Raw genomic sequence first — 12,357 nt, forward strand, 5'->3', positions numbered from 1 at the left:
ATAGGCTACATTTTACAAACTGAATCTTAGTGCTCTGTCGTACTTGTTTCTGTCGTGAAATGTGTGGATGGAAACAAACAGCATGTGTGTCGATTAATTCTCCTAAACCCTTTCTGGGTTGGATAAACACATGCTTCTTTTCAATTAGTTGTCAACATGTTTTTTTCTTTTCTTAGGCCTGAAACCAAGTATTAACCTATGCATTACAGAAAGAATGTATATTTCCGTGAGGTTCTTTGTGGAACTGTATTATAAAAATATTAGTGCAGAACTCTAGAGTCACGTGTCATCGTGCAGAGCGTGTACGATGACACGTACTAAACAACAGTTAAATCACTTGGAAAATTGCGAAGAAAATGCTCGTTAAACTGTTTAGGAAATCAGTAGCTAAAATAGAGAGTAGATACACGTTTAAGTATATAAATAAATTAGTAAATTAGTTCCTTGTACAATAATGCGACGTGCCTGATGAAACATTCTGTTTCGTTGTAGCATAGAGTTACAGCTGCGCGAATGTGTAAAATAATATTTTCTTTCTCCAGCGAGAAGTTTCGAGGATTGTGGTATGGAAATCGAGAAGGGGGTTGTATGTGTATAAATAGTGCTAAAATGCGTCGCTCCAGGAGGGGTTGTAAAACCCGACAAGGTTGCTGTCAATCACTGCCCGTCTGAGCTAGCTCCACCAGAAATCGACCACAGCCTTTGACTCGGAACTCTCAATGACCGATCAGGAAAGGTAGGGGTGTTTTAACTTAACTTATAACAGGCTCAATAATGTCATGTAAAACAGTGACACGCACACCTTTGCTTGATATTTTTGTTTTGTTTTGTTTCCCCCCTTTTGAACGCACCATTAGTTTTTTGACTGTGTGTTGTCGGGAAAACACGTGGCAACTACAAATTATTCAGCGTCAAAAACTGGGACCAGTTGAATCCTCACTGTTTTCTGAATACAGAAAATTCAAAAATAAGTCACACAGTGCCCTTGAAAAGGGGAGTAGGCTATTGTTAGTGATATGACATGAAAATATGTAGTATAAAAAGTATAATAATTAAAAAGTACTCCTAACACATTAATGTTTGCTTAACAAATAGTTTAGCCTAATTGATTGTGACACTTGAATCAAAACGGATTTAAATCTCTGCTTTGCAACAACACTGCAATCGCTATGGTCATTTTAGGGGTAAAAATAGTAACAGTGCTGCGGCACTATCTCTGTCCCACACTTTCCCTTACATGGCAGGCAGAAGGAGTAGCTACTGATTACATTTCCTGTGACCCACGCCATAATTTAACATCAACCTTCAGAATATTCTTAAGTCAAAAATAATAACAAAATCGCTTGCTTTATTATGTATAGTCAGTTTGGAGAGATGTCTGTTCTTTCACAAAACTGACAGTTCTTACAATAAAATCATGTCAACCTCACTTTCATCAGGGTTACACAGGATGGGAAGGCAAAGTGCCCTGCCTTCCGTTCTCACAAGGAGATGTTCCAGAAGATGGAGGACACGTTCAAGTTCTGCGCTGCCTGCAAGAAGCTGCCCAGCCACCTCTCTGAGGGCCAAGCTCTCAAGCGCTGCGTTAAGTAAGCGAGGGGTGGAGTTAGAGAGGGAGAGGGCAAGAGGTAATAAGCAGATCACATTATGCAAGGTGTGATGGGGAAGAGGTTGTTTAGGGGCAGAACAGGATCTCTGGCCTTTTCTCTCCATCCTCTTAGTCTTGATCACGTGAAATTTGAGCCAAAGAGATGTTTTGACTGGTGACTGCATGAGCACTTGTCAGTGAAAGGTAGATTTGTTTGATCTTGAGTCTAATCAGAGTTTCGAAGACATGCTTCTGGTTCTCAGTTCACTATTTTGTGTGATATTTAAATTTCAGATGCCTTATCTCCATCACTCTTATTATAAACTATGATAAGAACATCGAGAAATAACTTAGTTCTGACTTTCTCCGTTACTCTACTGCAGCAGACAGGATTTAGAACTGTCTGGGCAGGACCTGATTACTAATGTGAAAAACTGACCATTACTGTTTTATCCTTAAAATATGTTTAGTGATACCACTTCCCTGCTGGTTTAAATGGGCAGTTTCTGTTGTGTTGTAATGTGGTGGGCTGGTTTCCGATGCCCTTGCAGAGCAGGGCTCTGTCATTTCTGGGGATGATAAAGTAGTGCTGTGGTCTCCTAGTTGGAATGTTCCCAGGCCTCAGTGCCCGGCGTGCGTTCCTGGTGAGATCATGCACCATGGTGGCGTGGCTCAGATATTTGTTTTGCCGAGGGAAGGACACATTTTAAAGTCAGCATTCCCCTGCTGCCATGGTATACCCGCCTGACACTCTGGTCATGCGCAGATTTGCACATAATGATGTAATGAGCTTCAAAGATTACCCAAATACTTGTTTTTTCCACCTGTTAAAGGGCAGACAGTCCATAGGAGATAAATAACAGAAACATATTATATCCTAAGAATATTGTATGTTCCCTCCATATTCATTAATCCAGCTGTTACTTGTCATGACATCATTTAACTTGACATATCATAAATAACAGCATTAATGCAAATTCTTGGAACAGTATTCATCCAACAGTGTTTCTGCTCTCTGTCATCCAGGTGTCTGAATGTATATTACTGCAGTAAGGAGTGCCAGAAGGAGGACTGGCCACAGCACAAAAAGTTCTGCAAGACGTTGCGCTTGGTGGCCATCGACCGGCTGGTGGAGTGGCTGGTGTTCACGGGTGAGAGTGATGGCCAGTGACTCAGCAGGGGCTGCACTGAGCATAACAAGTGTAAAACTTTGTTTTATAGGAAATAACGAGACTGAATGGGAGACGGGATGCAAACTCTCTCTGTTTTAAGCTGTGTCAGCCGTGCTGAAGGAAGAGAACCCTTCCGGGTCACTTCCAGCAGTTTTGTTTGTTTTTTTTGTTTCTTGCGAGCGTTTCGTTTGAAACGTACCGGCCCTAAGATGGCACATTTCGATGCAGCACTGTCAGAGATTTTGTCTTCACTCGGGTGCTTCGACAGTGTCTTATCCTTGGCCCCTTTTCCTTAGTTTGCTGGAGTTCAAGTTTGGTTCCTGGCAGAGATACCTGGACAAGTCAAAAAAATCAGTGGTCCTTTGGTGATCATTCATGCTTGAGTTTCCCTCCTTTCTCTGATCGTATTCCCATTTGTGCTACAGCTTCTGTTCAGAGTCGTATATTTCTGCTGTATTTGGGATTTATATCTGTTTTAAAAAGTCTGCATCAGGCTGGGAATTCCTGGATAAGAAGTACTGCCGAAACATAAATTTTGCTGAAATCTTTCTCCTATTGTTCCCTCTACTCCACGTCCAAGTATATTAGTTTCTTGTCCTGTACAAATATATCAACAGTTAGATCATTTGAAATGTCTCTGTTTTCTTGGCTCACAATGTATTGTTGGTTTGTGTGCCCTGCGATGGATTGGCGGCCTGTCCAGGGTGTATTCCTGCCTCTCGCCCAATGCACGCTGGGATAGGCTCAAAAACCCTGCGACCTTGCCCAGGATAAGCGGGTATAGATAATGGATGGATGGACAATGTATAATTAACATTTTAACAATGCTTCATCCTCCTTTGGTGGGTTGTGGAACTCTTTGTCTAAGAGAAACTAGGCAGTTTGACATACTATAAATCATGTTTTTGAGTGATAGGTTTAACTTGGAAAGGAAATGGTTGGCTTAGACCTACATAAATCCACAGTGCAATATAATATGTATGATATAACCAATACTGCTGTACTACCAACATGCAAATATTAATGTCTGTCTTTCCCTGGTTTCCAACAGGAGATCTCCCCTTCCCCACAGAGCAGTGGTCACAGCCTGCAGGCAGTGTGAAGGGCTGGGAAGACTGGCTGTCCATGCAGGGAGACCTGAGCCCCCGCCTGGATGCCATCTTGTCTGGGCGTGGCATGAGAGATCTGTGGACCAACGCTGGCAGGCCCAGCCCAGAGGAGGGCGACCTTCGGGAGTCAGTTTGGCGGGTGACGAGCGAGTTCCTCTCCCGCCCGCTTACTTTGGGCCTGGGACTGCGCATCTTCGGCCTGGACCCTTACGCCCGGCCCCTCACCATCCACCTGGTTGGGGCCTCCCACAGCGAGACCATGGGGGCCCGGCTCACGGACATGGATGAACTGAACCGCATGTTCCCTGGTCACCAGGGTCTGGAGGTGGTGATGGTGGGACCTGAGGTAGTGGAGGGGCCCATTATGAGACCTCCTTTGAGGGCCTTTGGGCCTCGTGGGAGAGTTTACATCAGTGCCTACAAGGGACTCTATCACCAGTTCTGGGAAGATGTCATAGAGAAACAGGAGGCAGCCAAGCCTGACCTGGTAGTGGGATTCCATCCAGGTACAGTACTGTCTTTAGTACTAGTACTGTCTTTCATGAATGACATTGCTTTAGTCTTCAGCCTAAATTAATCATAATGACTCTCCAATCTGTTTGTGCCTTTACCTCACAAGGCCACTACAGTATTAGCAAGACTGTAAACTGATTTCATTATGATGTGCACTGAATATAGTGTATTTCATAACTGTCTATTTAACTAATAGATTTTTTTTTCTGAAACCCTCTGTTCTCCACCACAAACATAAACAGGTACTGTCAAAAGTTATTTTGCTGTAGCAGCAGTGTGTGAACATGCCAGACTTTTATTGACTAACGAGGTGATGCATGTTATCAGCTGGAGTCGGTTAGAGCTGGTCTGTGCAGTCCATGTTCTCGGTACCAACTGGTGAAGCTTGGACCTGGAGCAGTGCTGGGGAGCAGTAGTTTTACAGTAACTGTGTTTTAATTCCTGGGCATTATTTCCCTCAATATACAAATTTTGCTTAAAAGACCGGTTTGTTCCTTCGTAAAAACACACAGGTATAACGTTTTCTCTGTTGTCTCCTTGCAATCATTTACAGTGCCCACCAGAGGGCACTTGCTAAATGAGGAGAGCTAATAGACTACTGAACACAAGAAATACCAATTCTTTGTAAAATATTGCAATATTACATAGCCTTCATTATAGCTCCAAAATAAATAACCACCATGACCATGTTTTCTGCTAATCTTTTATTGTAATTTTCATTGTGGCTGAGGGGAACGGTTTGTGGTGGTGAAGGTTGTGCTGTTTGCTTACACCCAGCTCATGTTGTGATGTGCACACTTTGGCCCCTCCCTCACAAACATGAACAGCAGGATTCAGAAACCATGGTCAGGCTAAACAGAAACGTGGTGAGGGAAATGTGTGTTTACATCACTTGGCTTTTGAGCCTCCTTGTTTAAACAGCCAGAGATCTCATTGCCAGCCTCTGTACATGCTCTTATTAGAGTCTTTTTGATTGTCCCTGGTGAGGAATTCAAAAGAGAAAACAGTGTGCCACAAAACTTTCCTACCAGGCACTCAAGGCCACTGTATGCATCTTAACTTCCCTCATCTACAGATTAATTGAACATTAAAGTGCAGAGAGATTTAGTAAGCACATTCTTCCTTTCACATATTCCATCATGAAAGTGTAACAGCTTGGTGTCAGGGCAATGCTCTGGACGCAAAAATAATGATAGTAGTGGTTGGTAGCAAACTGCAATACAGTGATATATGAAGTTTTGACATGCAGTCTCACCTCACGAAGCCTTGCCCAGCTGCTGCTTGTGCTCTCTTGACTCACACAATAGCGGTGGTCAAATTGGGCCTAGGGCCAGGCTTACCTTGAACATTGCCATTTGCTATATTCTAGAATTAATAGTGACTGGGTCGCTTTAATGGACTGAAAAAATGCATGTGTGAACAGTGAGGTTTTTCAGCATAAAATATTGAATGGCCTACTGTTGCGGTCTGTGGAATTTACTGTGTCAGTGGCCCTGTTTCGCAGGGTTTGATGCTAGCCAGGGCCTGGAAGAAGGCTGGCTCCCTACCCTGCTGCTGCTACGAGACTACAGCATCCCCACGCTCTTCACCATGTTGACGTGAGTACATTCACATCCCGCCTCTCTGTTTTCATTCAGCTCTTACATTTTACCAAGGACACCAGGGCAGTTCTATTATTATTCAGCTGTCATAGAATTTATTCAAGGTTCCTTGAAAGAAGACCAAACATAGTTAAAAATGAAACCCTGGGAATGCATGAGGATAACTATACTGAGCATACACTAAGTACATGGACCAAAGATATCACGTGTATGTGTGAAAAGATATCATATTGGAACATTATTTGTTAAAATGTGTGTATATTTATCTGTGCGTATCCACAGTGAGGAGGAGCTGAATTATTCCCTGCAGATCCTTGCAGAGCTGGAAATGCACATCAGGGGCAGTGGACAAAATCCCTTTGCCTCCCTGAAGCCAGAACAGGTGCAGGCCTGTCCAAACAAGACCCCAGTCTACTGCAACTCCCACTACCTCTGCTTCAAGGGGCTACTGGAGCAGGAGGAGGAAGAGGAGCATGATGACGAGGAAGATTAGAGCTGCGTCCAAAGCTTATTGGCTAATACTCCATAAGTAATCAGTGAAAAGAAAAGTGGCACTGAAACAAGCTGCCCTGTCCGCCTAAAGTATTTGCATCAACTGCCATTTTCTTTCATTCGGAAGTTATCTTTCAGGCGCTTTGAATGTACTTTCATGGATTTACACAAGTGATTTGCATTTGAAATTACACTTACGGCTATTCATCAGTGCAGCTAGTTGATATTGATACTGTCTCTTTGTGTTTTTATAAAGCCTACTTGAGAGGTCTCTGACTGGTCAACATGCTTTAGTAGGTTCTCAAACCACAGGAACAAAGTTATCAGCTTGGATGATTGCTGTGAATAGGCTTTCAGAATGTTATGATACTACAAGCACAACCAGCTATAACCAATATACTCTTCTCCACCGAAGCGCTTCAAAGCATTCAAGGGGTTTAATGGCCTTTTACACACACCTTATTTGGAGAGTGGTTTTGCAGTCATTTTTATTGTTATATTGATTGTCACCAGATGGAAATATGACTCCTGACCAAATTAATAAAAGGCCGTTATAGCTTTTTCCCATTTTCAGACACACTTTTTCAATGACACTTGGTTTAGCATACAGTTCATACATTTTCTGCATACGTTAAAAAAAGTAAAAATCTATATGTCAATCTATCAACCTTTATTTATATAGCGCAATTCATGCTTGAGATAGAATTAAAAGGGCTCAACAAAAATAAAGATAAAATACAGAACGTAAAACGTGTATGTACGACATTACATGTCTGTTGTCAAAGATGGACACTATAAAACAGTGGTCTCCAACCCTGGTCCTGGAGAGCGACAGGGTCTGCTGGTTTTTATAGTGACTCAGTTAACTCAACTCAACTGGTGTCTTGGGTCTCAACTGGGTGCTGATTTTAAGGTGAAAACAAAAACCAGCAGACCCTATAGCTCTCCAGGAACAGGGTTGGAGACCACTGCTATAAAACAAGATAAATACAATAAAACATAAATAAATAAACAAAATAATTAAAATAAAATAATTAAGTAAAAGCAATCTGACTAAAAGCCAAGCTAAAGAGTGCATTTAGAGTTTTCTCTTAATGTCCATGCTCTCTGCAGTCCTCTGGCTGGCTGTTCCAAAGGCTGGGGTCCATAATGACTGTGTCTGTGAGTCTGAGTCAGAGCCTGAGGGACAGGCAGGAGACAACCACTGGAGAACCTGAGGGATCTCGTGGGCGCCTATCTTGAAAGCATATTCAGACAGGTACTCAGGTGCAAAACCATTAAAAAATTAATGAACCAATAGAAAGATACTAAAATCAATTCTTAAACTGACAGGCAATCAGTGGAGGGACATTAAAACAGGCGCAATATGTGCTCTCCTTCTGGTCCTAGTTGGAGTTGACCAATGGCTTTTTTGGGTTGATCAGAGAGGAGGGTGTTACATTACATTAATCGAGCTTGCAAGTGATAAAAGCATGCATTAATCTCTCAGTGTTGGCCTGAATAAGAAACATCCATACTCTAACAATATTTATTAGAGTGAACGTCCATGCTATAACAATTATAAGTGCCAGTGATTGCAGTTTAGTCAACAGCTCTCTCTCTCTCTGACCCTCCACTCCAGTGATTAGCGCTTCTGTTTTGTCCTGGTTGAGCTGGAGAAAGTTGGAGCCGTCCACATGTTAATGTTTGATATGGAGGGCGTCCGTGGGGCTTCTGTCATCTAGAGTCACAGCAATGTCGAGTAGGGTGTCGTCAGCAGAACTGTGAATACTTTTGCCGTGTCCCCGATGATGTTGCCGAGGGGAAGTATATATACACTAAATTTCCAAAAGTATGTGGACACCTGAATATCACTCCCATATTTACTTGCTGAACATCTCGTTCCAAAACTATGGGCATTCGCATGGAGTTGTACCCCCCTTTGATGCTGTAACAGCCTCCACTCTTCTGGGGAGGCTTTCCAGTAGAGTTTGGAACAACCTAAAAATAAAACAGAAATGGCCAGATATGGCTATATCTTCAAAAGAGGACACAACAATAATAAGTCAGTGTGTTGTTTTTAGTTCTAAGGTGTGACCATGGGTATGGGTAGGACCAGTAATATGCTGAATAAAATTCATGCAGTTACAGATGTTCATAAATTCCACAGGCCTGGAGTCATATTGGTTGTTCACGTGTAGATTGAAATACCCTCAGATAATGTTCTTTTTTATAGACATATTTTATAGGAAAAAAACATTTCTTCCACGTGGACATGAACCCCACCTCACAATGAGCACCTCCATTTTGATAAAAAAAATTGATGCTATTTGAAGCCAAGGCAGCATTCCTTTATACTGTTTTTGAATGCTTTTTATAGTTGGGATGATGAATGGGAATTCAGAATGGCAGGGGCCTTGCTCGGGGCATTTGTACACTGTTGCTGCGAGCACAGGAGGCTGACATTTAGATATTACAGCATGATATTCAATGATCATAAATCACCCGATGAAATGCACACACATACTTTGTTTAAGTGGCTGAAGGTCTGTTTGCATGCTGTGATAGGCTTCATTTCTTGATGCCAGCATTCAGACGTGTGTGCATGCAGGTTCATTTGGGGAGAGTTCATTTTGTACAGGGTGCTTCTTGAATGGTTGCAGAGTGGTAGATCAACAGCAGATGTACAGTAGGCAATTACTGATTAGTGTTCAAATGTCATTGAATTTCTAGGATAGATGAATTAGTGGGCAGAGCCAGACATGAAAGTAGTTATCTGGAATGACTGCGGTGTCAATGAATCCCATTCTATTGTGTTGTGTTGGATGATATGTGCTCTGTGCATAATTTTGTATTGGATGAGTTCTATTTCATGATTATCTTAGTGAAGATAGCATCGCATGTGTAAATTAAATTACTACAATGTTTAATAGGCTTTTTCATCATTAACATGCAAATACAATTAAACAATTATATTTTCAAACATTATTTGTCCCTGGACACCATGTAACTGCATTACTACACCTGTAAACATATGTACTCACTTCAAAACAATGTTTTCCATCCCATCCGTAGATCCAATGGAGTCTCCTATGAGAATAGATTTCTAATTAGACTTGTTTCCTTCTCAATTTTATTGAGGATTCTCAATAATTCTGCTACAGCAGTAACAAAGTACTAAAACCACATACAGATAATTTGTCTCACGAGAGTCTTAAGATATCATTTGTCTTAAGATATCATATGATTCTTCACAGCCTAGATGACATTAAGATGGGGGATGACTGTTTTGCATGTGTTCTCTCTGGTGTCGATTTTGATGCTAAAAGACAACAAAGCCTAAAGCCTAATTTAACTCAATATGAATGTGGTTACCTTCTTTAGGTAACGATAACCTTACAGTTCCATGGCTTAATATGATACAAAACAGCTCATAATTACATATACATTATTTAAATACTTCACATAATCTATTATGAGGTACTTTTGGATGCTTTCCAGAAAATATTTGAACTTTTAAAAAAGTTATTTATCGCATCTGGCAACCATGAAATGTGAAACAAAAAATTTGCCTCAGCCAAGTATAATTCATCAACTTGATAAACAAAGGATTTGTTGGTATACTTTAGCCTGTGTTGATATTTGTTTGTATATTATGAGCAAATACACATCCTTTTAAATTTATGTAAAAAAGGTAGCACAAAGCATATGCTCTCCAAATAAATTATATATGTTGATTGAAAATGCAAGTTATACAAACTGATATATTGCATAATTGTAAGGTAACTGCAAGAAACACATTTCAATCAATTTATTCAAACTGCCAAAAGGTGTATATATCAATAGGCTACAACAGTGCTATACCAAAATATACCAAGGATATGATAATGTATACACTTGGACAAACAAAAAAGTACATATTGTCCTGTAATACCAAATTTATTTTCTTTATTGCTACGTATTTATGGTATCAGAACATTTCCAGTACACAGTCAGCATACAGTGACTGTTTCATTTAAAAATTAATTTACAATTTAATTTAATATTTAATTTTCATTTAAAAATTAATTTACAATTACAAATCACCCACCACGACAGCTGCTGGTAGAGGATGGCATGAAATCCAGAAAAAAATGTAACTCTCCTTGGTCTATATTATTTTAAATTATTTTTTCTTTTCTCCTTGTTGGCGATTCTGTTTACCTAAATGACCTACATACTGACATAGTCTACATAGACTACACTACGGATGAAATCATGGAACATAAACAATGATAGAGCTGGAATTCACAAAGGTCTTCAGATATATCTAAAATCCACATAGCCCAAACTTTGTACAAATACAGTCCACAATGTAAAGAATGAGGTTGACATATGTCATGAAGGTGACTATGAAGATGATGCTCCAGATGCAGAAGTTGCCAGGGCAGTCAGCAGGACGAGGGTTGTCTCTGAAACTGTACAGGGGCCAGATGATGGCTGCACTGATGTATAGCAGCACTATCACTAAAAGTATGTAAAAGGCATACTTATTCAAGTTACAGGGTATGCAGTTTTTCAGTGGGTGAAGAATGTTTATAACCATAAATAGCAGAGTCACAGGAAACGGGAGGACGTATACCACAATGCACCAGTACAGTGCTGGCTTTCCAACGTATCCAATGAGGGAGATGAAGATGATGCAGGTCACAAAGGCCTCCAGGACCTTGATGAAGCCTGGCATAATGCACAGATAGCTGCCCTTGGTTGCACATTTACTCATCACCGCATCTATAATGTAAACGATGAAACACGCCAAGGTCACGATTGTAATTACCACAGCCAAGTAGCAGTGAGAACAAATGTAGAACACAGGATAGATAACAGCAGTGGAAAAGACCATGAGGGTCATTGTCATAGTCATGCCAGTGGCAAAGTCATCCCAGTCCATTATATTCAAAAATTTTAAAAGCAAGTCAATCTTGAACATTTCAATAATGGTAATGATCAGTGTCATTAAACCGCAGAAGACCCAGGTGAACATGCACCAAACCCAATAGGTATGACCAGGATGCTGATGGATATGGAGCAGGGCTTGATCCACAACACAGATCACAATCTCAATAATATGCAGTATCCCTCTGCCTGATGTTAATGCCGAAGCTGTAAATCCAATTTGGTCCATTTCTTTTTCTTTCTCTTCTTGCTTGGCAGTCAGTGCTTGTCCTTCCCTCAGTCTTCTCTGCTGATCTGGAGGCACAGTTCATTCGGTGTGTTTGCTATCGAAGCTTCACCGTTATCTAGTACTTACAGCAGCCAACACATTTTACATAATAATGGGCAGTGCCTCGGTTTTATTGCACCTGAACACATCTATGCACAGCTGTGTTTCTAATAGGGTCATTTTCTCAGAGAAAGAGCTATCCCAGCATGAACATTTTTGTGCTGAAAGTCAGTGAAACGCTTCTAGGTGTTCAGGTGGAAACCTGGCTACATTTGGTTTGAAGGTGGAAATTTTCCAGCCGACTAGAACATAGCCATGCCAAATCTGGGCAAAACCTGAGCTATTTTGGGGTTATCCTAGTCTGTTTATGTCAAAATGTCTCTCAACCGAGACTTCCATGCTGACTGCTATTACAAATATAATTTTACAATATACAGTGTCCATTTGAACAGTTTATACTGCAGTGTGCAAGTGTATACAGTGTATTAAGAGCTGCAATAATTTTGCAATAACAATACATTTCACCTGTTAAGTGAAATAAAACATCTTCAAGTTTGGAAACATTTTGTGAAATTGTTAAAGGGATAATCCCTTTCCCCACTTTTCAGCGATTTTATAGCCAGCCAGTCATCAGTAACTGCTGTAAACAAGTAAAATGGCCTGTAATCAAACATCCAAATCAGAAGGCCTCTATATCTGA

At 40.8% G+C, this 12,357-nt stretch overlaps 2 protein-coding genes across 2 annotated transcripts; one reads left to right on the top strand and one right to left on the bottom strand.

Annotated features, from left to right (window-relative positions):
* The first annotated feature begins 357 nt into the window (after positions 1 to 357).
* Positions 358 to 7,225, top strand: mss51 (MSS51 mitochondrial translational activator). The gene is made up of 6 exons (XM_064322290.1): positions 358 to 736; positions 1,440 to 1,589; positions 2,615 to 2,739; positions 3,812 to 4,375; positions 5,887 to 5,980; positions 6,266 to 7,225. The coding sequence occupies exons 1-6, from the start codon at positions 720 to 722 to the stop codon at positions 6,474 to 6,476; spliced, it is 1,161 nt and encodes a 386-aa protein (XP_064178360.1). The 5' UTR covers positions 358 to 719; the 3' UTR covers positions 6,477 to 7,225.
* Positions 7,226 to 10,214: 2,989 nt separating this feature from the next.
* Positions 10,215 to 12,044, bottom strand: LOC135248084 (myeloid-associated differentiation marker-like protein 2). Its single transcript, XM_064322295.1, has one exon. It carries the CDS (start codon positions 11,616 to 11,618, stop codon positions 10,764 to 10,766), a length of 855 nt encoding a protein of 284 aa, XP_064178365.1. The 5' UTR covers positions 11,619 to 12,044; the 3' UTR covers positions 10,215 to 10,763.
* Between the last annotated feature and the right edge of the window lie 313 nt (positions 12,045 to 12,357).

The sequence above is a fragment of the Anguilla rostrata genome, chromosome 2, assembly GCF_018555375.3.
Source record: "Anguilla rostrata isolate EN2019 chromosome 2, ASM1855537v3, whole genome shotgun sequence".
Taxonomy (NCBI): Eukaryota; Metazoa; Chordata; class Actinopteri; order Anguilliformes; family Anguillidae; genus Anguilla; species Anguilla rostrata.

What these genes read in the sequence shown, in the direction of transcription:
- mss51 (XM_064322290.1), top strand. An exon ending in GCTCTCAAGCGCTGCGTTAA is followed by an intron (nt 1,590 to 2,614) that starts GTAAGCGAGGGG and finishes TCTGTCATCCAG; the next exon opens with GTGTCTGAATGTATATTACT. An exon ending in ACGCTCTTCACCATGTTGAC is followed by an intron (nt 5,981 to 6,265) that starts GTGAGTACATTC and finishes GCGTATCCACAG; the next exon opens with TGAGGAGGAGCTGAATTATT.
- LOC135248084 (XM_064322295.1), bottom strand. Translation starts at nt 11,618, where the DNA reads ATGGACCAAATTGGATTTACAGCTTCGGCATTAACATCAGGCAGAGGG.